The sequence below is a fragment of the Lycorma delicatula genome, chromosome 9 (assembly GCF_047948215.1).
Source record: "Lycorma delicatula isolate Av1 chromosome 9, ASM4794821v1, whole genome shotgun sequence".
Taxonomy (NCBI): Eukaryota; Metazoa; Arthropoda; class Insecta; order Hemiptera; family Fulgoridae; genus Lycorma; species Lycorma delicatula.
In genome coordinates, this window is record NC_134463.1 from 111228876 (window position 1) to 111256843 (window position 27968).

Sequence of the window (27968 nt, forward strand, 5' to 3'; positions counted from 1 at the left end):
TTTATAAATATATTATTAGAAATGTTAATGTATGATGTTATCTTTTGAAATCCAAATTAACCTCCTAATTAAACTCATGCAATGTATGATAATAATTTGATAGTAAGTATGACTAATAAGGTTAAAGCAAGTTTTTAAAAATTCTGTAATATTATTTTACTTCACTATTACAACCTTCAACACTTCACACATTTACTTTGGCAAGGATGAATGAGATAGATAAAGTCATAGTTGAAATAATTCTAGATTTGTGCCACTAATTAAACCTCACACAGACTGATCCAGCAGCCAACCAGTATGCATACCGGCTAGCCACCTCAGATGATAATTTAAACAAAATATTCACTTCATTTTTTTAGTCTATCTGTGACTTCATCGATTTGTGTTTGTTTTAAATTTATACATTTAATACTTTTATAGTAATATCATTTTCTTTACTTCACTGATTTCCCCAGGATAGAGGTAGCGTCTTTGTCTTTTATCTGGAAGATTCTGTGTTTGAAACCCGATCAGGCTTGGCAATTTTTTTGTTACAAAAATCATTTAACATTAATACTTAGTCATCAGTATCTGACTAATTAAAAAATTATTTACTTTTAAAATTTCCATACGTTCATCAACATTATTATTGATGGTGTAATTTTTTATAAGATGTTCAGCTGTGTTAGACTTGTTTTTAGATTCGTTTGCACTCACACACTTTAAAAACGATTCTAAATAATTTATAACCGCAATTCTCAAACTTTTTAGGTCAACGACCCTCAAAAATTAAAAATATATAACGATTATTCTGCTAAACCCCTCCCCGCAAACGGTTATATCCCCCCCCCCCAAACGATAACTTAACGTTCTGAAATACTATTTAGCTGCGTTGATAGGTAGTTATGATCATGTATGTATGAGTGGAGTGTACAAACATGAGAAATTTACAGGTTTCAACTCGAATGTGTTCCTTGTAATTTGATCTGCTTTTATAATAATCTCTGTGAGAACGTCATGTTCGAATATGCATATAATACATTTGAACAAGTCGTGCTTTCCGCAGTATAAAAGAGGCTTAAGGGATTGCTGAACGTCAGTTTAGTTTCGAAATGGACATCTGGTGCCTTTATTTAAATTTTTAAAAGCGTAGTTCATTGAAAGTAATAATAATAATTTGAGGTTTTTGTTTTTTAGAGTGCGGTCAAACGGTGTAACTGTGTTTTTTAGGTAGACTTCAGAAGAAAGCTAGCATGGTACCTCACAAAAGCATGGTACTCATTGCAATTGGTACCATGATTCGATTTGCAATTGTAATTGTGTACCATGAATCGTGGGGGGGGGGGTTCCGGAAAATTTTGACGTATCTTCGTATTTCACATCCCGCAGACCCAAAAACCACAGTCAGTTCGTAAGTTTATATATATATATATATTTCATTTCCTTGTGGACACGATAACTGCAGTAATTTTGCGCCAATAATTTTCAAATTGATACATAAAATATAACGATCCAAAATCTCGGTCGAGTTCGTTAATGGGCAAAATCGGACCATATTTTGTTTTCGAAAAAAAAAATATTGCTATAACTTTCTTTTAAGTAAAATATCTCGAATTCGTTAAAAGTTCCTACTATTTTTTGGATAAGGGCCTGAAACTTATCTAAATAAATTTTTTTGATGTCACGTAACATTTGCCCAGGGGATGAAAAAAATGGTGTTTCGAAGACAAAACAATTATACCTCCCTTAATAGGCAAATTATCGAATCTTTTTAAAGTGGTAGTTAGTCCTTCAAACATTACCTAAAACTTTTGTCTGAAACAATATTTGATGTGACCAACCCTTACGGCAAGGGATGACCAAAATGTTGCTGGAATTGTAAGAAGGTTGGGCTTGTCGTATGCTAAACAGGTGAAACATTTTTTCACATGCAACCATTGTCATAAAGGGTTAGTCCGGTTATTGGAATTTTCCAGGATAAACAGTCAACTTTGTCAATGTTTTTTAAAGTGTATATGTTGCTGTTGGTTCACTTATCTTATATTTTTCACGTTTAAACAATTTAAAAGGAAGTGAAAAAACATTTTATTAATTACAGACAAAGTTCATGCCAAGCAAAAATTTTGATTTGTTTCCTTTTACTTCCGATTATATTGAGTAAAATTTGGATGAAGAAGACATATTTTCGTCCCAGTTTGGATAGCATGATGATACATTTTCGTGAGATAAAAATTCAGTCGGCCAAGTGATTATTTCTCGGAAGATAGAAATCATTTCTCGGAGAAGTGTACTGAATCCATTTAGTGAAAACATTATTGCAGCGGCTACGGTACCAGTTACGAATCACTACCATCCCACCGAAAGTCTGCCAAAAAAATCTTATATTACAATTCACATCTGAAAATTTAGCTTCGGTTTGGCTTGCTCATTGAAATGTATAGGCAAATTTAGTTACAGAAGCATTAAAGATATTATTCCGTTTCGCTATGTCTTACCTCTTTGAAAATGGCTTTTTTTCTACGGTTGTGCTAAAAAATGAATAGGTAAAATAAATGATAAATAGGAATCGTTATTTATCATATGAAAAGCAAATTAACAATTTGCTTTTTTGTGTTTCTAACATAGATCAACGTATTGAGAAATTTTTAAATGAAAAACAAAGGTAATTTATTTTCTTTACATGTGTACTTAGAAATGTAAGTAAATTGTTTATTACAAATGATTTTGTTCACATAAAATGATTTCATTATTGTTTCCTTGTAATGTTGTAGGCTAATTTCGCTTTTCATATCGACCATGACCTCTAGCTAGAGAAACGCTGATATAGAGTAAAGCCTGGGCTCTCAAACTTTCAAAATGCAGTTATAGAATATTTTTCTAAGAATTTGATATTATCACACGATTAAAATGTATGTTCTTTTTTGAAAATATATTTATTAATAGTTATAATGGTTTATATTTTTCTATTTTCTTTTGTTGCAGGTAATCATCGCTTCACTAGTTAAATAAACAAATGGAAGAGCTGTCAGGTACTAACTTTTTTTACATTATTTTTTCCCTTTTATAATATTTTGTATAAATATAAATATATCTGTTATTATATTTTGTTTTATATAGTTACATATTAGAATTAGGTTGTAGAGTTTTAAAGTACAATCACTGTAAGGTTATCATTGAAATTATTCCGCAAACTTAGTAAGGTTTGTGAAATTTTTCAGCAACCCTGCTGGAGCTGGAAAATATTTTGGAAATTTTGTCTGTAATCATTTTAATTTCTGAAAACATTTGATAGAAAATGAAAAAGTCATGTTTATTATTCTTCAGTTTAATTGAAAATTTAGAAAAATTTTCAATCTTTTAAGTTAATAAACCTTTTTTTTAGACATATTCAATAATGAAAATTTTTAAAAAATCAATTTTTATGATTAATAAAGTTATTCTAAAAGTTGAAAAATTCTTACAGTAGATTGATGAGTAGAATGTAAAAAAGGAAAACATCTTTTGATTTTTTTTTGATCAGAAGATATTCCAATTTTTAAACATCAAATATTAATTTTAACCATTATTACATGTATCTTGAATGAAAATTACTACTTACCTTTTGGTGACAGCAGTTATCAATTTCTTTTTAAAATATAATTTTTATACTTCTAAATCAAGTTGATAAAATTAGCCTGATCTCAATCGAGATATACACTAAGTTATTGAAAAAGTTGTGATAAATTGGAAAACAGAGCTCTACTCATCATAATAAACATTACAAAACTTATTATGTACCTTGAATTATATCATAAATTTTTACAAATGTCTACCACAATGCATACAGTTTAATGGTATATACTCCTCATGTAAAGGCATGAAAAACTTATTGAGTCGATGAGGGATTCATTCCCTATCAGGAGCCTAAGGTAAATAGATTTAAACTGATGAAATTTTTTTTCACTCTTTAATTTAATATTTTTCATTAGTGACATTAATAGTGTACTGATATCATCTCTGCCTTTCATCCAGACGGTCCTGGGAGGCTTATCATGGTTTCACATGCTGTACAAAATAACTCTAATTACAGGAGTGTGAAGTAAAGTACTGTCACCATTATTAATTCTTGATTTTATTTATTATAAAAGGGGCTGCGCGCCCTGGCCAATTCACGGCTATAATTTGAGCGTTTTTCTTACCGTGTTATAATATTGAGAGAAACAATGTTCGTTTATATCTCGACTCTAAAGTTGAGGAGAATTTTGGGTGAGACCTCGTTAGGTATGACTTTATTATCCGAGTGTTTAAGCGTTTATTGTACGTCCCAGTAAATCAATTATGTCTCGAATTATTACAGTTTTCAACAGCATTTTTCTTACCATTTTATAATATACCGAGGATTAAGTATTTTATGTTGCTTTTCTTATCAAATTTTTGTTGTGGTTTCTCCTGATGTATTTAGGCAACTGTTGGAGCAGTTTCTTTCACTTTACATCGTTAGTAAATAATTTTTTTATTAAATAATAAAAACATTACAGTACCAAAAAATCAAAGTGAAGAAAATAAATGATAAAAAATTGAACTTTTTTTTTTTTTTGTCTTCAGTCATTTGACTGGTTTGATGCTGCTCTCCAAGATTCCCTATCTAGTGCTAGTCGTTTCATTTCAGTATACCCTCTACATCCTACATCCCTAACAATTTGTTTTACATATTCCAAACGTGGCTTGCCTACACAATTTTTCCCTTCAACCTGTCCTTCCAATATTAAAGCGACTATTCCAGGATGCCTTAGTATGTGGCCTATAAGTCTGTCTCTTCTTTTTACTATATTTTTTCAAATGCTTCTTTCTTCATCTATTTGCCGCAATACCTCTTCATTTGTCACTTTATCCACCCATCTGATTTTTAACATTCTCCTATAGCACCGCATTTCAAAAGCTTCTAACCTTTTCTTCTCAGATACTCCGATTGTCCAAGTTTCACTTCCATATAAAGCGACACTCCAAACATACACTTTCAAAAATCTTTTCCTGACATTTAAATTAATTTTTGATGTAAACAAATTATATTTCTTACTGAAGGTTCGTTTAGCTTGTGCTATTAGGCATTTTATATCGCTCCTGCTTCGTCCATCTTTAGTAATTCTACTTCCCAAATAACAAAATTCTTTTACCTCCATAATCTTTTCTCCTCCTATTTTCACATTCAGCGGTCCATATTTGTTATTTCTACTACATTTCATTACTTTTGTTTTGTTCTTGTTTATTTTCATGCGATAGTTCTTGTGTAGGACTTCATCTATGCCGTTCATTGTTTCTTCTAAATCCTTTTTACTCTCGGCTAGAATTACTATATCATCAGCAAATCGTAGCATCTTTATCTTTTCACCTTTTACTGTTACTCCGAAATTGTTCTTTAACATCATTAACTGCTAGTTCCATGTAAAGATTAAAAAGTAACGGAGACAGGAAACACCCTTGTCGGACTCCCTTTCTTATTACAGCTTCTTTCTTATGTTCTTCAATTGTTACTGTTGCTGTTTGGTTCCTGTACATGTTAGCAATTGTTCTTCTATCTCTGTATTTGAACCCTAATTTTTTTAAAATGCTGAACATTTTATTCCAGTCTACGTTATCGAATGCCTTTTCTAGGTCTATAAACGCCAAGTATGTTGGTTTGTTTTTCTTTAATCTTCCTTCTACTATTATTCTGAGGCCAAAAAATTGCTTCCCTTATCCCTATACTTTTCCTGAAATCAAATTGGTCTTCTCCTAACACTTCTTCCACTCTCCTCTCAATTCTTCTGTATAGAATTCTAATTAAGATTTTTGATGCATGACTAGTTAAACTAATTGTTCTGTATTCTTCACATTTATCTGCTCCTGCTTTCTTTGGTATCATGACTATAACACTTTTTTTGACGTCTGACGGAAATTCCCCTTTTTCATAAATATTACACACCAGTTTGTATAATCTATCAATCGCTTACTCAAAATTGAACTAACAACTGTATAATAAATTGTATTGTGTACTGTAAACAGAACGTTGTTTACATTAACATTTATTCTGTACTTATTTCTTTTTATAATATTTCAAAAACATTGTCTACAATAAATTTTTTTTCAACAAAATGTAAAAAAAAATAACAAATATAATAAATGTTAATGTAAACAACGTTCTGTTTAAAACAGGGTTTCTGGATATATTTTCAGCTTTCATTCGTGCTGTTATGCACTACTAAATTATTTGCCATCTACAATGATTGCTGGCTTGGACCAGAACTATGCTTAGTTCAAAAACACATTTTTTCAAGAGAATTCAATCAGACTACTTCTGCACGAAATAAATAAATTTTTTTTTAATAGAATTGAATTTTTTTAATTTTTTATTAAGATAAATAGCTTCTTTGTTGAATATTGAACTTAGAATAGTTTTTCACTGAAAAGGTAAGTACCCAAAGAATATTTACACCGAATATCTCAAAATTGAAAATTTTGGACTTAGCACAATTCTGATCCAAGCCGACGCCCTAAACTAATGATTTCATGAAAACTACAGCTCCATTTAAGTATACACGAAATATTAGGCTAATTACATTGAAACGTATTGTGTAATAAACATTGTATAATAAACGTATCGTATATGACATTAAAATTATCAAAACAATATTACAGACAAAAACGCAAAATAAATTAGCTTAATATTTAAAATAGAAAAATGTAGTAAAACATATTTTAGAAAAAGCTTTGATAAAACATACTTCCAATAAAACTGTGTGCTGCAATCTGGCATAGAAGCGCTTAAATCAAAATAAAAGTATGAGCGTATACATCAAACAAACAAACGCACCATTCCTTTGATATAAGGGAAAGGAAGGGATTTTTTAATTACTCTCATAGACAAACTTTTACACCATTTTAAAAATTAATGAATATATTTATTTATTATTTTCTGTAATACTTTTCAGTTACTCGTGTATCTCAATTTTGTCAATCAGCCATCTTAATTTTCTTAATATTGTAGCTCGGCCGAAGATATGCTAGCATTAAACCTATAAAACATTTAAATTATGTTATTCGTTTTGATAAATTTCATTATGTGTAGCATCTACAGTGCCTTACTGATTATTAAAATTTGCTAAACCTAGTCGCTGCAACATTATACATGCAATGTGTATGTTTAAAAGGGATTTCAAATGTTCATTTCAAATAATTAGCCATTTGATTCCTTTTCAGAAAAGGACAAGATATTCATCACTGAGGGACTATAAATATAATGTTTGCTTAAATCCTAAGAAAAATTGGATTGGTTCTTATTAAATCAACACCAAGGAATATATCGTGGAAGATGTCGAATTTGTGCGATCACACAACAGATCTTACAGTATATTGCATGAATATTTCTTTCAACACGACATTTCGATGGTATTTATGATGATTATATCTTGTTCATGAAGTTAAACGAATGTGAAGCTGGAAAAATATTTATTGATGAGGTTGAAAGTTCAATTATGATATGATAATAGGGTAGGAAAAAGATTCAGAATCAAAAGACTCATTTGCAGGATTACTGAATTCGTCGAGATTTATGGAATTATTAAAAAATATAATAATTATATAATGGTATCACCAATATATCTTAAAATTTAGCGCTTTAATAATTTTTTCAATATTTTTCCGTTCTTTTTTTCATTAGCGAGTATCCCTCCTAAAATTAACATGTACATATATATATATTATTTATATATATGTTTTTTTTGAAAAAACTAGTAAGCTTTCAAAAAATATATAAAAAATGACCTAAATCTAAACCCAGATGGCTATGCAATTTCTCTAAACGTTTGCATCAGTTTTTACGGAGGAAATAAAAGATACGTAAATTAATTTTTAAAAAATACATTGAAGAAAGAAATGCTGATTTACGAAACAATACAAAATTAATATTTCAACCAATCTTTAACAATATACATAAAAAAAACAAAAAGAACTATTGACAGAAAAGTAAATTATACTATTTCGAGTAATCGAAAGGAGTAAAGTTAGTTTAAATACGGTGTAAACCACTGAAAATTCAACTCAGATTGACTCTCACGATTTCGTCCCGCGTATAAATTGGATATTATACTTTATCTCAAGAAAGATGGGTATTTAAAACAATAAAAGAAATGTCCTCTCTCATAAACATAAAACTAAGATATCATGCAGGTTTAATATGTAATCATGTAAATTAATATGTAATCTCCCGATCGCAAAACGGTTGTGTACAATACTTTATTTCGTGATATATTTTCTTCTTTTTAGATTAAATTAAAGAAAATAATTATAAAACGTTTTGTATTTTTATGAATTCTATTTTTATTCGCACAAAAATAATGTTTTCAGTACCGATTTATACTAAAATTATTTCAAATTTAGAATTTTTCTTTCTACTATCATCATCGATCGGCTGGCTGGTTTGGATTCTCATTCCACTTCATTTGTATGAACGAAGGGTTTTTTAAATTTTAATGCTCGATGAGTTTTTATTTAGACATTGAGTAAACGTTTAACTTTTGCGACTTAGTTAACATACTATAGTCGAGCGATCGGATTAACGATTTCAGAACTTCATAACTCTCAAATGAGATAAATATGACATAAAAATACATTTAGTTTACAAAACAAGTTACTTTTATTTTTCCACTTAATCACTATTTACAGTTTCACATTTGTCTTGATGGGGAAGCAGATTTCACATTGTGTCATTGATAAATTCTAGCGGCCTTTCTTTGATCCGTGAAATCATTGCGTCCTTCATTTCATCATGGTGAATTAATATTCTTAATATTTTTTTAATTGCGGAAAGAAGTGAAAATCCCAGGTCCACAAATTTAGCGATTACGGAGAGTGTATAGGTTTAAATTTAAGTTTCGGAGGAAGCTTGGCAGTTGCATTCGTTGTTTGTGGCCGAGCATTATGGTGTTGCAGTATTATCGGGTCCGAGGATTGTCGAACACGCCTCTTACCAATGTAAATATCAAAATGAATGTGAATTTTTTTAACATTAACATGTAGCCAGCCCGCTGTGGCTTTGAATTCATAATTAATTCAAAAAGGTTGTATACAAAATCAAACTTTTGGGAACTTAAAAATTTACGAGTGCACCCCTGCGTAGTTCTGAATGCGATTCGGTATTAAGGAAGTTAACATAAATACGGTTATGCATCAGCATATGCCTCGGTGTCGACAGAGGCGATGCTGGTGATCACGGGGCAGCCACCTCTTCAGCAGCTGGCAGAGGCTCGAGTGTTGGGCCACCGGGGAGTGCCCAAGGGGGACATACATGCGGCCCTGTTCTGAGATCGGCAAGCTAGATGGGATGCGTTCACCAAGGGCAGGTGGACGCACCCCGTTATAGCAGATGTAGGGCCGTGGGCCGGTCGGAGGTTCAGCGAGCTGAACTACTGGCTCACGCAATTCCTGACCGACAATGGGGTCTTCTGCACCTACCTGTGTGGTTGGAGGAAGCGGAACCCTACTGCCCTTACTGTGGCGACCCGGATACCCCGGAACATGTGATTTTCCGGTGCCCACAGTGGGATGAATACCGCCTAGCTTGCTGGGCGATTACTGGACTCCTCAGCGTGGAAAACTTCATCGCCATCATGTTGCGGAGCTCCAAGAATTTTAATACCATCGCAGGGTTCGTGACGAAGGTTCTTCAGGAAAAGGATCGACGGGACTCGGGGATGAGGGACAGCCCTCTGCGGAGCTGCCGTTGGCTCGTGCTTGCACGAGTGGGCGGTAGCGATGAGGCACGGTAAATCTTGCACTTCCGAGCAAAGAAGACCGAGTCCCGGCGGGGATGACCCATTCGGAGTGTTCCCGTTAGAAGCGTTTGCATAAAGAAAGAGTCCCGGCTTCTAAAGCGGGGACCTGGTGGATCCTACTATGGGGATTTGAGGCGGGCGCAAAGTAAGATCCAGCCGGCGGGCCGAGACGGGGAGGCCCGTCAGAATAAAGGGTAGTCCCCTGGACTGTGTTGTACTTAACTGCAGGATCCGGCCCAGGGTAGAAGGTGGAAAAAAATGGTTATGCATATATAATTAAATTATAACCACATTAAACATACATTTTAATATCTGTATTATTATTGTCTCACAAAAAAACAGCTCAATCAGGATTATAAGAACATTTAAGGAAGCGATATATTAAATTTTAATTTACGAGACCGCGAAAACGCATTCAAGTAATTTCTCAACGAATTAATTGTACCTAATGCTAATTAATCGCGTATGGATACATGGAAAACGTTCGGATCTCATTCTTTGTAGTTGTATGTATTAATATTTAAACCGATGATTTATCATTGGTGTACGGCTCAGTGCAAAAAGGAAGGATCATTATAAAAATTAAATCTTAAGATGATTTTTTGCACTGAAAAACCGCGTAAGATTTACCTGAAATAGAAGACTTTTGGATTTTTTTTTACAGTTTAAAAACTCTTAATTATTTTAATATTTAAAAAAATACATTTTAGAGAAGGAATTTTTGTATAATATGATATAGTTATCGAATAGTTAGTGCACGCTAAAGTCAAACAAAATACTGTGTATTACTTTATTTCCATCGTAATAAATATCACCCCTAGACATATTTTTTAAAACCGATAATGGAGTCTTATTTAACTTTAAATAATTTAATTATTCAAATAAAAAAAAAAAATAACTAATATCCTAAGTCAATCTTGTAAACTCAAAAAACTATTAATTTATGGAAACGCGTGACCGTAAAAAGTTTTTTACATCTTTTTGTAACTGATTTTCTTAAATATCTATATGTCACTCTTCAATGGATTAACCGAATTAACGTTTTTACTTGTTTGAATAAGAAAATTTTTCTGGTCTAGTGTTTTTATATTTTACCGTCCGGACACACTTTCATCCGGCCTTGTACTATTGGTCAGCCCGGTAAAATGATGGTGCTTTCGGAGTCTAAACCACTAACACCAAAGACCAGTGTATTTATGCCTCCTTGTAAATTTACACTTAACCGTGGAGGTTTATGGATTCTCTCAACCATTCCAATCGCATTCTTTTGATGTTTATAATTTTTCCGGGTGAAAATTTATGAATTTCATAGGTTCAATCGGTTTTGGTAATCAGATAATATATCTCTCATCTTACTTTATAAAATAATGTTCTAATGCAGTGATTCCCAAACTCTGCGCCGCGGCGCACCGGGGAGCCACGGCTTCTTCACACAGGCACCGCGAAATGTTGTAAAAGTTTCATAATTATTTGAACCAAGACATTTATTGTTACTAATTTAATGTTCATAAAGTAAAAAAATAATGAAAATATTCGAGTTTTATTTATTTTTATCTTATACTTTTAAGTTGTTATACTTTTACTTAGGGTAGGGCACCGTGGAAAAATGTTAATTGAAAAAGGGCGCCGCGGCTCTGAAAAGTTTGGAAACCACTGTTCTAATGCTTCACTTTATGATGTGTCATGTGTCACTTCAAAATAATGTTTCATTAATCATTATTGTTATTATTATTATCATTTGTGTTGTTAACTTACCAAGATTTTCCTAGACAATAAGTTATATTAATACCATCGAGTGCAAGTGTATTTTTTTTTTTATTAGTTGTACTTGTAATTTTATATGAATTACTTGTAGTTGTATTTAGTTCATTGTAAAATTCTGAATTTTCTGTAGTACTTGTTTCTGAGCTAAAATTAAAAAAAAAAACATATTGCATAAGAAAAGCAGGAATGAAATATTAAAGTATTTTGAAGCGGTAAAATATTTTACGCGTTTTCTCATTTGTTATAAAAGTATCATATTTCATACCTATGAAGGATTTTATCAGATAAATGCCTTCTTTTTTTTGTTTTCAGTCAACTGAATGGTTTGATGCAGCTCTTCAAGATTCCCTATCTAATGTCAGTCGTTACATTTCGGTATATCCCCTACATCCTACATCCCTAACAGTTTGTTTTACATATTCCAAACGTTGCCTGCCTGCACAATTTTTCCCATCTACTTGACCTTCCAATATCAAAGCGACATATTTCAGGAATATGTGGCCTATAAGTCTGTCTCTTTTTTAACTATATTTTTCCAAATGCTTCTTTCTTCATCTATTTTCCGCAACACCTCTTCATTTGTCACTTTATCCACCCATCTGATTTTTAACATTCTCCTGTAGCACCGCATTTCAAAAGCTTCTAAGGTTTTCTTCTAGGTACTCCGTCCATCTTTAGTAATTCTACTTCCCAAATAACAAAATTTTTGTACCCCCGTAATCTTTTCTCTTCCTGTTTTTATATTCAGTAGTCAGTCTACATTATTTTTACTACATTTCATTACTTCCATTTTAATCTTGTTTATTTTCATGCGGTAGTTCTTGCATAGGACTTCATCCATGCCATTCATTGTTTCTTCTAAATCTTTTTTACTCTAGGCTAGAATTACTATATCATCAGCAAATTGTAGCATCTTTGTCTTTTCACCCTGGGACTGTTACTCCGGATTTAACTTGTTCTTTAATATCATTAACTGCTAGTTCTATGTAAAGATTAACAAATAACAGGTTAGGGAACATCCTTGTCGGACTCCCTTTCTTATTACGGCTTCTTTCTTATGTTCTTCAATTATTACTGTTGCTGTTTGGTTCCTGTAAATGTTAGCAATTGTTCTTCAATCTCTGTATTTGAACCCTAAATTTTTTAAAATGCTGAACATTTTATTCCAGTCTACGTTTTCTAATGGCTTTTTTAAGTCTATAAATACCAAGTATGTTGGTTTGTTTTTCTTTAATCTTCCTTCTTTTATTAATTTGAACTCTAAAACTGCTTCCCTTGTCCCTATACTTTTCCTGAAACCAAACTGGTCTTCTCCTAACACTTCTCCTCTCAGTTCTTCTGTACAGAATTCTAGTTCAGATTTTTAATGCGCGATTAGTTAAGCTAATTGTTCTGTATTCTTCACATTTATCTGCTCCTGCTTTCTTTGCTTTATTTTTTAATTCTAATGGAACTTACCCTTTTTCGTAGATATTACACACCAGTTTGTATAATCTATCTGTTGCTTCCTCAACTGTACTGAGCAGTAATTTTGCAGATATCCCGTCTATCCCAGGAGCCTTTCTGCCATTCAAATCTTTTAATGCTCTTAAATTCAGATCTCCCTCAGTATTGTATTATTCTTTTGATCCTCTTAGACTTCATCTTCTTTTATTTCTTTTGCCCAGTCTGTATTCACAATATTTCCTTCCTTGTCTTTTCTGATTCTTGCATTCCAATCTCCAACTATCATAAAATCTTCATTCCCTTTTATTTGTTTAATTGTTTCGTCAATTTCTTATACACACTCTACCTCATCATCATCTTAGGCACTGTAGGCATGTAGACTTTAACAATCGTACTCGGCTAAATTTTTTATTTTTTCCTTACTATTATGATTCTACGGCTAAGTTTTTTTGAAGTACTCTATTTTCTTCCCTACCTTCTTGTTCATTACGAAACCTACTCCTGCTTGCCTTTTATTTGACGCTGAGGTAATTATTCTATAGTCACCTGACCAAAAATCGTTTTCCTCTTCCCACCGAATCTGCTACATCTATATTTAACCTATCCATTTCCTTCTTTAAGTTTTCTAACCTACCACCGACTTGTAGAATGTTATTTTTTAATTTTTTGGTGACCCCTTTGTTAGTAGTTCCCACCCGAAGATCCGAACAGGGGACTCGTTTACTTCAGGAATATTTTACGAAGGAAGGTGCCTCCATCTTTGTTATATGAAAATGCAGAGGTACATTTTCTTGGAAAAAAAACAGCCGTAGTTTTCCATTGCTTTTTGTGCGCAGTACTCAGAAGATTGAGTGATATTTATATGGCTGTTTAAGTCATCCTGAGCTATGCCCTTAACTGCTAGAAAAGTTGCTGTCCTTTTTCAGGAATCAATCCTTCCTATGGCTCTCGACAGATACCTCTCCAATATGGTTGCAACTTCGGTCCAGCTACTCTGTATTACTGAGCACTCAAACCCCCTTACCATCGGCAATGTCTTAACAAAATAATGTATCTTTGTTCAAAATTATAAAAAAAATTAAAGATTTACTCATTATATATGGTAATTTAAAAATAATATTTTTTAAAGCCATAATGGAATATAATTTAATTTATTAGTAGTTTTAATTACACAAATAAAAGGAAAAATAAGAAATATTGTCAAGCCAATTCTGTATATTGAAAAACTCTTAGATTGGTGGAAAAACGTGACTGTTTAACATATATATATATATATATGTCAAAAAACAATATTTATTCATTGTTTTTTTTGAGTTTATTGCACAATGGTCAATATGTTGATGAATTATTTGAATTTTCAGAAAGTTATTGCGATAACTTTCTATCGTAATAACTTAGATAATACGTGTGTATTATTTTAAAAATAAATCTAATATTAGAATAAAGCTTTAAGTAACACAATCATATGATTTTAAGTTTTTTCTATATTGTTAAAGTAATCTGTTTTTTTGTGAAGTCTTAAGTTTTTAGCTGAACATGCCAATTATGTATTTCATACGCCTTCCCTTGTGTTTACCCTCTTCATTTTTTTCTTGAATCAAATTGAATAATCCTGAATATATTAACAGCTGCATAAAAATTCACTCGTTTCTAATTTCTTTAAAAACATAACTTTACTTTTCAACTGACTAGTTTATTTCTAATATTTTACTCTAATTCAGATTTAGAGAAACGAAACACAGTCTATCAAAGAATCAGGTACTAGTGATAAGAAAGGGTGAAGAAAGGTGAATTCTAATTCAGAAAGGTGTCAATGTATATAAGGAATAATGATAATTGAATTGAAGGAAATCTTTAGTGATGTTGGTATTCATAGAGAAGAAATAAAAAGTTAGTGATTCACTGGTCATATTGTTCTTTCTGCAGATACCAAAAATTCTAACTGGCATGTATCTATTGGTCAGGAAAAAATTCAGGTTGAATATTATTTACTTACTACATGTTATATTATACCAGAAGTTACAGAATTTTGTTACTTAGGTAGTAAAATTACAAATGATGAATGAAATAGAAATAAAAAGCAGACTGGGACAAGCAGGAATACTACTCAGATAAAAACGTCTCCTAATATAATGTATACATGTAAGAAATATTAAAAAAAAAATATTTTTTAAGATTATAACACTTTTTGATAGTGAAACATAAGAAAAGGTTCTGACACACAAAAAAAAAAGTAAAATGAAAGTATAAAGCCCATTTCAAATACAGTGTTGAAAATTGAAAAAGAAAACATTTTGCAGCTTGTTGCCAGATAAAAAAAGAGATAACCTTAGTAGCTTGACTATATATTATATTTAGACATCAGGGTTTAGTTAATTTATTAATAGATTTAATACTTATGTTGAAATTAAAATATTTCTAGACAAAAGTCTAGAAATATTTTAATTTCACTCCTTTATTTTTAAAGGAGTGAAGAACACCATAAACCTATTAGAGTGAAGAACACCTTTACATGATCTATGAGTTAAAAAAAAATGAGCTTATAAATTATATATATTAAAAGATGAAAGGTGTATAAATGGTGCTTTGGAAGTTATCTTTTCTATCGTTTGTTTTAAATATATATTAAAAAGAGCCGATTGGAGTCATAGCATCCTGGCATAAACATAGTTAATTCCCAATAAGGGTGAGGCATTTTCACCTGTCATTTTATTCAGCTCATTTTCCTCATCAAAATATATTGAAAGGCAACCCTACTGGCAAGGTTGCCTTACAAACAAAAAATAAAAGTAAATAGATTATGTATTTTATATATTCTCAAATTTTAAACAGAAAGTACCGTTATTAAGGTCAATAATATTATGCATTATGCAATAATAGAACTTTTGACTTAACAATTGACTTTTAACAATTAATATCAAATTAATTTTCGCTATCTGCTTCTTGATTCTATACAGTATGGCCGGTAAGTCACCGTATCCCTAATGTTAACGAAAAATATGAATTAGGATATGTGTTTAGAATATACTATTTTCGTTGGGGTCGGTTGGCAACAGTTTTTGACTACGTCACACATTGAGTAAAATACAGTTGTGCTAAAATGGCTGACAAGAGTAGTCGAGGAGCGGTTAGTGACAAGTGTATGGGTTCATGAATAACAACGTACGAATCAAATAATGAAGTTAATTAGTAATACGTTTCGGTAAGGCTTCAATAAGCCGCCTCCACCATGAAAACCAACAATGTTGGCTTTGGAAAAACGTGCTTATGAATTAGGCAGTGTTAAAGATAGGCCGCGGAGTAAACGCAAGTTAACGCGGTTAGAAACATGTGCTGCTGTTGCGGTTTCCATTGAACAATCCCCGATGAAATCTACTCGTAAACGATCAGCTGAACTTCGTATACCGCGGGACCATGCAACACCATATGAAAAAGACTTGAAAGTTAGGCCATTTCGTCCGATGTTCATCTATGTACTGTCAGATACAGACACGGAAACCCACCGGTTTATCTAGTGGTGAATGCGTCTTCCCAAATCAGCTGATTTGGAAGTCGAGAGTTGCAGCGTTCAAGTCTTAGCAAAGCCAGTTATTTTTACACGGATTGGAATACTAAATCGTGGATACCGGTGTTCTTTGGCGGTTGGGTTTCAATTAACCGCACGTCTGAGGATTGGTCGAAATGAGAATGTACAAGACTACACTTACAGACATGGAATGTCGCGCTGCGTCCTGCCGAGCTTTATTAGAAAAATTCCCAGCTGCAGTTCACCGTGGAAATGTGATTTTTACTGACGAATGAGCAATCTGACGCAGTTCGCGTGCCAGAAATGTGTTATTTTGAGCGAAAGAAAATCCTTATTATGCGACAATTGGAAAGAAATCCACCGTACGTCATGATACGGGCTGGAATGACAGCTCCTCATTTGTTTGATCCTTATTTTTTGACGAGCCAGTGAATGCACAAACTTATTTAGACATATTGGAGGCACGGTTTATTCAATCTCATGGATTGAATAAGGTTGCAGCAGGATGGAGCACCTGCACATTTTACTCTATCAGTACGCGCATTCTGAATGAAAATTTCCACGACTCTTGGATTGTCCGCTGTACTTCAGCGTCAGCACTCCGTTATCATGGCCACCACGAAGTTCTAATCTCTCAAAATACCAGTCAATTGTGGTGAATTATCAAGGCACACGTATCTGCAAGTCGCTACAACACAAATTAAGAATTGCGTGACGCTGTGAGGGACGCCTTCCATAACATAACACCAGAAGTACTTCGTCGTATGTCACAGAAAACGTGGCGACATATAGGATTGTGCGTGCAACGTGAGGGCGAACACACAGACCCACTGGACGATTAAAATTAATACTATGTCTCAATTGAGTGAATAAAATAATCCGTTATTATATCGCATTTTTCATTTGTAACCGATTTCAAATTTTTAGTTCTAACTTTAGGGGATATTATGACTTCCCGCCTATTCTATATTTTATGTGTCAATGAAACAAAATTAGTTTTTCAATTTTAATAAAAGAAAGTTTTTTTAATGGATCTGGTTAAGATGATAGACATTTAATAAACCGATTCGTGAAAATCATTAATTTAAATGACACTTTCTGGTAGACGTTACTATTTATTATTAATGATCAAAGCAGTCGATGCCAAAAAGTTTTTTGTCTTTTCGAAAATCAAGTCGAAAAACATAGTTTAGTAAAGAAGATGTCATCACTGAAAGTGTTTCTGAAAAACAGCAAAAAGATACTGAACCTATTGCTTATTATTCACCTTGTAATTTTATTTACTATTTTAATTTTGCTAATTTATATATTTATATATAAATTAGTTTTGTTTTGTTTTTTAATTTGTATAGTATTAAAATTTTGAAAAATAAATAAGTATGTGTAACAGTATGAAATATATAATTGTTAGATAATTATTTTTTTATTACATACCTTTTTGGGATTTTATTTCCTTCATTAGTTCTTCCTGACTTTATCTCTAATGTATTGTTTCCAGTAACTGGATCTGAAGGAAAAATGGTTAAATTACCAGTGTTTTCAGCGTGTTTTTGTTAAAGAATGATTTTGTAGATCCTTATCCAAAATCTTCCTTGATTTATAACCTGTAGAGTTTAGAGGCTTTAGAGAAAGAGTTGGGAAAGTTATATTTCTTTCAGAATCATAAGCAGCTGATAGAGTTTTTTCTACCTTCATTCTTTGTAACTGTGTATTATTATATGTATTGCTTTTTTCATTGCTACTATCATCCGACTCAAATTCATAATTACTTTTGTCACTTATGGCTTTTTGAGACTGATTGTTTGAAAATTCTGTAGTTCGATTATCATCTGTTTTGGAATCTTCCGGATCTTTTTTAGGATTAGATTGTTCATGAGGTGGATTTTCATTAGAAGGCTTAGACATGTGATTATTTTTCACAGTTTGGTTGTTATTATTAGAACTCAGAGTGTCTGAGTTAGGCGCGACTAGTAATAGAGTCGATTGATACATATGAAGTAATCTGTTTGAAGGTGTTATGGAGGAGAGTGTAGAAGAGTTTTGGTTTTCAGTATTTTGATGACTACTTTCTGAAGAAAGAGACGGGAGTAAAGTTATATTTCTGTCAGAATAACTCGTAATAGGTAGGCTTTCTTTTATTTTTTTAAATGTTAACTATTAATGTTTTGATTTAGATTACTCATTTCATTATTAGTGTTGGTATTAGTTTGTTTATGAGAAGGTTCTTCATTGTAAGAGTTAAATACATGATAAATTTCTACAGTTTCATTATTACTATTGGAATATATAATGTTTAAGTTAGATGTAATTGTGTTAGAATTCACAGTATTTTTAATTGGTTTATTATTATCAGACACAAAAGTTACATCTTCAGTTAAATTACTTGAAATCATTTTATTTCCTGTGATGTCTTTACTAATTTTATTATCATTCATTTTTTGATCGGTAGTTGGTTGTAATTCAGCATTATGTTCTGCTGGTCTACTGTATGACATCCCACATACACAGAAAATTAGTAAAAATGTTTGTTTTTTTCATATCTTAATAAATTTTATTGATACAACCTGAAAAATAAAAAAAAGTTAATAAAACATATTCTTTTTAGGTACAGTGAAATGTTACAAAAAAGAAAATCAGATAAACTATACAAATTGTGAGCATATTAGGTAAGGTTTCTTTGTATATTGACGGGATACTTTTCATTATTGCAAAAACAGTTTTTGTCACTGGTGACGAATTATTTTGTTAGTACAGGCAATTTGTCTCAAAGTAGGCTGTGTTTGAAAATCCTTACCTACCGATTGATCTTTTGTCCATGCATTAGGGGTGATGAGGGAAGCTTAACTCCAGATTTTTAACATCCCCCTCCCATAGATTTTTGAAAAACTCAAAAAGTTTTTGAATTCGTTTTTTTCTGAATCTATGCATTTTAGAGAAACGTTTTTCAAACAAAAAAAATGTAGAGGACATTCTCCTCTACAATTAATGTCTTTGAAGTTATGAAAAAACATCAATTGGTAGGTAAGGATTTTCAAATAAAAATACAAATTGACTTTAAAGTCTGTAGAAGATATTGTACTCAAATGTTTAAGATGTTCACAAATTTGGAATAATTAACTGTACTTTTTTGTATGATTATATTGAGTACAATTACTAATAGAGTAGAATTATTTAATCTAGAAAATGGTTGTGATGAATTAAATTATTGTAAATGTATGCAAAATAAAATAAATGTATGATTATTTAGAAAAATTTTTAAATTTAGAAAATTTGTTAATTGAGAGTATGATTGTAGTTATTAATAATACTAGTATTGTTGTATTTTACTAACATGATCGATTTGCGCATTTTATGGTAGCATTTCTTTGGTTTACTGTTTTTTTGTTTGTCATCAACTAGTCTGCGACTGCTGAAATAGCACACGTAAATGTTCCAAACTTTACATGACCACAGCTTTAATACCAATAAAGAAATAATTAAAAAGCTTGTTCTTTAAAAGCTTATCTTTTCTAATCTTAATCTTTTATAAGATTAGAACTCATTCCTAATCTTTATAAAACATTGCAATAATTCTTTTGAAGATAATTTTAGTTAGTTATAGTCTATAAAAAAAAATACGCTTCATCGACATGTTTTGGATACTTTGCACCTAAATATTTATGGTGCAAAGTTTACCTTACTTCTATGCCACAAGTATTTTCTCTTTTCAAAAGTTAATAAAAGTAAATTCAAATTTTGAATATATAATATAGAGTGTAACATCAATACTCTACTTAAATGTCTGGAAAAATTGGCGAGAAAAAAGTATGAACAAAATAGTATTACAAGAAGCTGATGAGATTCGTTTTTTATAAAAGGGGAAAGCTTCTATCAGTAAAAATCAAATTAAAAAGAAAAACCTAAGAATACAAGCAAGAAAAAATGTTTCCTTTCAAGTAAAAATAAAAGCAGAAAAAATGTTGAGCAGATCTGTAAATAATCATTGCCAGTTAAGTAAAAACAAAATAAAAAGATACTGTGACTTCCATTCAGCCAGAGACAGACAGTGATCTTTCATGCTGTGATTCATCAAATGGACTGGAAGCTTTTAAGGATCTATTTCTTAAAATTAGAAAAAAATAACATAATACCAGGGAACAGTAATGCTCTTAACAGAATAAGAAGGTTAGAGTAAATGTTTTAACGATCAAAATCATTTTGTTTTGATATATTATATATTTTCTTTTGTGTCTATGAATAAAATCATTTTATGTTTTTGTGTTCTATTTTTTTATTATAATGGTTATATTAGTTCATTTATTTTAAAAATTAAATGTAAGCAGACAGAAGTTAACATTTTGAAGTAAATTATTAATAAAATTCTATTTACAAATTTTTTTTTGCTCTTCCAAAGTTTGTAGATGTAAAAAATAAATTAGTAGTAGTATTTACAAAAAAATAACTGTAAGATTAAGTAAGTCAGATTATAAAAATAATTTTTTTTTAAATTCTTGAAAATAAGTTCTGCATTAAAAGACTCACTTTTTGTTGTTTTATTTTGTTTCCTTTTGAAAAAGCATCAACTTTTACAAAAAATAAAAATCAAAAAATCAATATTAAAAAAAAAAAAATGTTGAACAAAGTTATAACTCCGCCACCATTGTGACCCATTGCATAAGTGCATTTGGAACATAAATCATACAATCAACATAACCTCAAATTTATTTTTTAACTTAAACTGAGCATAACTCAAGAATGACACAACCAATCTTAATAAAATTTTCACATGCACAACTTCCGTTACACTACTACATGTCTAAATTTTGATGAAATTGATAAAGGTTTTTTTGGAGATTTTCAATCCACAAGATTTTACTTAAAGAAAAATCATTTTCCACCCCTAATACTACCAGGTAACTGAAAGTAACACTGTATTTTTCTTTAAAAATTCAGTAAAAAATGTAATATAAAATTATGTTGCAAGTATTCAGGTTATGTCTGGTGGTGAAAAAATAGACTAATCAATACTATTATCGCTCCACTGATAAATTTACAATACTGTAGATAAATCATCGTGGTTCACTTTATCCACCTCTTAATGTGAATACTTTTTATTTTTGTAAAAATGCTGAAAACACAGTTGTAGGACTTTTCCATCAAATGGTTTTTTTCTGATGCATGGCTTACACACAATTTAATTAAAATTATTTATCATTTTATTTAAATACAATATTTTTTGTTTATTTAATTCAATGATTCTAACTAAAGCGCGTGTGCATACCGTATTTCATTTGCACGGGTGTGGCGGTACTAATGGCCACTATTAAATAAATGTTTACACTTCAAATATTATTCATTTATCTAATGCTACTGCTTACCTGTGACGTCACAATATAGCAGATGACTACAGTAGTAGTCTAGATGCTAAGTGAGATTTAGGATGCCTAAGGGGCGGGGGGTGGCTGAGTTAAGACCACTTTGATGGGAAACAATTTTTTGTTCCAACGACATGCTAATAGAAAAAACTGCAGTGTGTTATATGTTTCCACTTTACTGTGTTATATGTTTCAAAATTATTTCTATTTTTTGGAGTGGGGTTGCAATTTAACAAAAAAATTTTTACACAAAAAAAGTTTTTTTATAATTGTTCTCAAAAATATTCATAAAAAATGCAATGAAAATCACCCCTTTTACTACCTTCTATAATTCATCAAAATTAAAATCATTTTTATGGGTGGGGGTGAAATTAGCAAAAACTTTTTTTACAAAGGTTGTTTATTAATATTCACAAAATTATTAAAAAAAAAAAAATCTTAATTAAGCAAAATTTGGAGACGATTTCGTTTCCCCCCCCCCGTATCTTCCACCTCATGACTTTTTGTATTGAAAATCTAGTAGCATCAATGCCTCATATATAAACTGACAAAGTTTGGTCAAAATCGGCCAAGTACTTCTAGAGATATAAGATGATTTATAGGCCAACATCAAAAACCATTTTTAGGGGTGGGGGTGAAATTTAGCAAAAATCTTTTTTACAAAAGTTATTAATATTCACAAAATTAGCAAAAAAAAAAAAAATATATATATAAACTTAATTATGCAAAATCTGGAGACGATTACAGTTTCCCCCCTGACCTTTTGAATTGAAAATTTAATAGCATCAATGCCATACTATTCGCTTACGTGCCTATCAGGCAAAATTAAAAATTGAAATATAAGAAAACAGAAAAAGCCGATTTTTTTCTCATAATGTAATTACCCAATTTTACAGAATTTTTCACTCAAGTGCTGCTATATAAGAATAAAGAAAAATCAAATGTAAGCTAAAAATATTCTGTGAAAGAATGTAGAGATTTATTACGCAAAAGCAAATTGTTCAATGATCATGCAATTCAAACTTTACAAAGAGTATTTTATAGGGTTAAAGCAAAATTAACCTGTTATAAATTAAGTTATTGGATAGAATTTACTGATAAATGTACTTTTATTCCTTAAAAGCTGTGACTACAGCAGCACCAAAATTACAATCCAGTGCTAAATGCATATATAGTATACAGAATGGTGGACGAAATGCTCCAACATTTGTTTTGGTTAATAATTATTATGTGTTTTATGTTGGCAGAAGTGACAGCAGTTCATGAATATTAGTTTCTTCTCTTTCCAAGTGCACTATTTGTGTATCACTCCAATATGACTGACTGTTGAATAGCATGTAAAAACTGTGTTTTATAACGAAACGAAAAGTCTGGTACTTACGCAAAGACAGTTTCATGCACATTTAAAAATCAGTCACCCTCACTTAAAACAAAAATTTAGTAGACTTTACAAAATTTTAGTAGTGATGGTTTGTATTTGAGAGTAAGTGCGAACGGTCTGTTAGTGTTCGTTCTCCACAGAACTTCAAAACTGTCTGAACAGCATTGCTAAGGAGCCCAGGAAAATCAACAAGAAAAGGAACAGCAAGCTTGGAATTTCTAAGTCATCTGTGCAGTGAATTTTAAAAACTGATTTGCACTTGTATCCATACAGAATAACAGTGTTGCCTAAATTAACAGTTGACAACATCAAAGAATGGCATTCACTGAACGGGCTGTGAATCAAGATGTATTGTTAAACAATGTTTGGTTTTCAGATGAGGCACATTTTCTCGGACACATGGTTGTTAATAAATAATATGTGTGTTTTTGGGCTTCTGAAAATTCACACGTGCTTCATGAAAATGTGCATCATGCTCCAAGAATTACAGTATGGGCTGTTATCTCAAGTCATGGGGTAATAAGGGCCATTCTTTTTTGAACAGATAGTGAACACTGAATGTTATCTAAACGTGCTGCACAATAATTTTGTTCCTCAGTTTCTTGCAAAAGGATTTTAATTAGAAAATGAGTGATTCATGCAGGATGGAGCCAGACCACACAGAGCTAATGTTTTAGACTTTCTGAATGAAACATTTAATACAAATGTCATTTTAAACTGATTTCCTAATTGTTTTGTGTGTGGACAGAATTTGCCTCTGAACAGTCCTGATTTGAATTCATCTGTTTATTTCTTTGGAGATTTCTAAAGGAAAATATTTTCCCTAAAAATCCTCATACGGTGATGGAACTGCAAGTGCTGATCATTGAAGCATGCAACGAGATAACCAAGGATTTGTGTCATCCAGTTATTAGCAACATAGGAGTTCGAGTTGAAGACATTGCTAGACGTGATGGAGGTCATATTCAATATGTGATAAGCAGAACATAATCTCCAGGTGTATAGTAAACATTTACTTTTCTTTACTTTTCTGTATTGCGATTCAAATATTTTTTAATAAAACCATATGTTGCATCATTTCATACACCACTCTGTACAAATTTTTAAAGTAATCATATCATTAGTAACAGGATTTGTGAATTCTATTCCACTTATTGAATTTTTATAATATATATTCATTTAATTGTTTTGTTTACATTCTTAACTGTCATGTTTTAACTATTATTAAATTTACTAAATGCATTTACATTCATTAAACATTTTTTTTAAATCGACTTTGCTGAGTGTAAATTAGACTATCCTTTATGAGAAATAGTTTTCACTTTGTATTAAGTTTTTCAAAGTGCAATGGGAGCAATAGATGTTGAAGGATCTTTGTTTATGATTTATTAAATAAGTGTGCATATTTGTTCATTTAGAATTTAGCTTTTTGTTTTTATTTATACTTAAATACAGAACAAAAAACATGCAAAACTCTTAATCTAATTTTACTACGTAATTAAAATTAAAAAAAAAAAAAAATTTAATTGATTTTATATTAAATTTTTAGCTGTAAAATAACAAGCACGTGAATTTTAACTGAAAAATAAAAGTAACAAGTTCATACAACAAGTAGATAATGTATTAAATTCCTAAAAACGAACATTTTTAGTTATTATTCTTGTATTAAATATTATATAAAAACTTAAGGGGATGACATTTTTTTAAATATAACACAATCTCATATTAGAGAAGGGGGTCAGAAATCATTATTTTATGCTTATATATTTTTATGAATGGCCCCAAATAAATGTTTTATTTCTTTTTTTGAATTGAAATCAGTAAAACATAGCTGTAATTGTCCCTTAAACCATTAAATAGTTTGTAATTGAGACATTAATAAATAAATTTAATATTTTATGACTAATAAATAAATTAGTTATACATATAAGTGTACCAAACAATTATTCACAAATTTTTACTTTTCCTTTTTAGTAAAATATATATATTTTTTTTTGGATGATTAACTCAACATTTACTTTTCTTTACTTTTCTGTATTGCGATTCAAATATTTTTTAATAAAACCATATGTTGCATCATTTCATACACCACTCTGTACAAATTTTTAAAGTAATCATATCATTAGTAACAGGATTTGTGAATTCTATTCCACTTATTGAACTCAACAAACTTTGAATGTAGTTCATGGGAATATGAAGCATAAATTTGTAATATATATAAAATGCCATATCTGGCCAGGATCAAACCCAGAACCTTCGGATGAAAGGCTGATATTTTACCACACAGCCACAGAGATCATTGGACTGGTTAATTAATATTAATTTTTATTTTATCTACTTATACTTTGTAAAATGAAAGTAATAAACTTAATTTATTAAAGACTACTAAGTCGACAAGTGTTTTTTAATTTACACTTTCTAAATTTGACTTATACATCCATACAAGAAAATATTACAGAGTAAATAAAAATTCATTGTTTTGTCTTTTTAAGCTTAGAATTAATTTAAGTAATAATCTAGTTGAACAGTATATTTTACCTGTATTTATCGTTTTAATTAAACAGAGTGCAGTTTTATAGAGTGCAACAAAAATAGAAGCTTACTGTTACTGTAGATATGGAAAAAATAAATATGAATTTGGTGTGTGTTGAATCATATGAAATATAAATTTAATTTTTAATTGGCTTACTTAATGATAAATCATCAATAAATTAACTTTTTTCACATTTTGTTATGTTATCAAAAGTGTCAAAGTTTGCATCATTTTACTTCATTTAAATCTGTTATGCACATTTAAAAAAATTGTTTATTAATTGTTCATTATGCAACTTACAATTTTATAAATCAAAATTACATACTATTTTTTCATTTCATGAATATTGTGTAGCACTCATATATGTTTTTCTTTTTCTATTGCTAAAAGTCTATTATAAATAACAGTGATTTTTATTTAATCATATTTAATAGTTATTCAGTTTATATCACTGAATCTAACTTGCCATAAAACACAACAAACATAATTTTGACTTATTTTACTATCCTTTATTTTTTGAATAAATAATGCCTCTCTCTCTTTTTCCTGTTCGGTAGCCTCTGGTAACTACCGTTTAGATAATACTTCAGATGATGAATGAGGATGATATGTATGAGTGTAAATGAAGTGTAGTCTTGTACAATCTCAGTTCGACTATTCCTGAGATGTGTGGTTAATTGAAACCCAACCACCAAAGAACACCGGTATCCATGATCTAGTATTCAAATCCGTGTAAAAATAACTGGCTTTACTAGGACTTGAACGCTGGAACTCTCGGCTTCCAAATCAACTGATTTGGGAAGACGCGTTCACCACTAGACCAACCCGGTGGGTGAATAAATAATGCCTATCAAGAGGTATCTCTAACATACATTTTTATACTAAATTTTTACAAACACAATACACGTATTGTATTTGTACAATACAGTATGTAGTTAAAAAACAGTATGCAGTTTTTTAAGTTTAATTTTATTATACACGTTAAACTTAAAAAACTGCATACTGTTTTTTCAAATTCTACTGTAATTAAATTATGTTAACATTGTAGTTGTTAAGTCTGAAGCGAGCATAATATTTATTTTACTTCAGTATCACAACCTACAATATTTCACACATGTACTTCGGTGAGGATGAATGAGATAAATGAAGGTGAAAGTTGGAAAAATGTTAATTAATGTAAAATTTAAAATATCGTGAATACCTGTGTGCATTATTTAATTAATTTGTTTTGATAATTTGGAATGAACTAAGATTAAAAATAAATTATGAAATCTCTTTAGTAAGTAATTAATAACTGTAAGGAAATTAATGTTAAAAATCATGTAATACTACACAAACTAATACTGTTATTGTAGAATAAAATAACACTGAAAAAGCTGAAAAACCATCAACAAGAACTAAACGTGCATTTTGAGTACTAAACAATCATCAAGAGTTATAAAGGATTATAAAAAATATATTTTTCAGCTATCCAATAAAAAATAAACATTCAAAGTTTAGAAATGAATATTCGTACAAGGTTCCTAAAGATGAAAAAAATATTTTAAATATATAAAGAAAAAATAATTAAAATTCATTCGAACATTCATCAGAGTCTCTGTAACATCCTTGGAAATCGATCCAAAATGTTTGTTAACATCACACCTGAAGAATTTTTTGTGATAGAATGCTCCCTCTGTCTTTGTTTTCTCCTATTAGATACAATATTGCCTACACTGTCTTGAGATAAGTGGATTAAGTTCTTCATGTTATCATAATATAAAAATAATTATTTTTAATCATTCAGTATTTACGACAGAGCCCTGCAAATCTTGTTGATGGAACTGAGCCTTGTAAATTACATGACGCTGATCCTGGTTTGTATGGTTTTGACCCAGCAATATTTCCTCTGGAAAAAAAAGAAAAAAAATATTTTTTTATTTTAGAACAAGGAATTCTCAAAATTCTGGCATGAGAATCTAAAATTATTTTTATGACATTCAAGTTAGATGTTTGATTAAAAATGCAAATCCTGTACAGGTACTTCTGTTCATCTCTTACTCTAATCTACCTGAAAAGAATTGCACTATATAAGTTACATACTGCTGATCCTTTCATATTGACATTTTATTAATCACTTTTAATGCGATAATTTACATACATATTTTGCATGATAGTTGTGAATTGCTTTTTTATATAATAAATAAGATGTCTTTAA

At 30.6% G+C, this 27968-nt stretch overlaps 2 protein-coding genes across 14 annotated transcripts in view; both read right to left on the reverse strand.

Moving 5' to 3' along the window:
• Positions 1-25915, reverse strand: part of LOC142330069 (uncharacterized) — a 48949-nt gene extending 23034 nt beyond the window's left edge. For 3 of the 13 annotated variants that reach the window (XR_012757674.1, XR_012757673.1, XM_075375108.1), the window contains exons 1-2: positions 25777-25900; positions 17938-18107 (exon numbers count right to left, since the gene is read on the reverse strand). Coding sequence is in view for 5 of the 13 variants with exons in the window: in XM_075375108.1 (XP_075231223.1) it covers positions 17938-17962 (25 nt within the window). In the remaining 8 variants the exon portion in view is untranslated. Of the gene's footprint in view, positions 1-11522; positions 11676-17937; positions 18108-25776 lie in introns of all 13 variants that reach the window. The other 10 variants (XM_075375114.1, XM_075375111.1, XM_075375109.1 and 7 more) reach the window with 8 other exon arrangements.
• Positions 25916-26774: 859 nt separating this feature from the next.
• The window catches only part of LOC142330083 (salivary antigen-5-like), a 34810-nt gene continuing 33616 nt past the window's right edge, over positions 26775-27968 (reverse strand). The window contains exon 7 of the mRNA XM_075375137.1: positions 26775-27659. Within this exon, the coding sequence (XP_075231252.1) occupies positions 27554-27659 (106 nt within the window). The 3' untranslated portion in view covers positions 26775-27553. The remainder of the gene's footprint in view (positions 27660-27968) is intronic.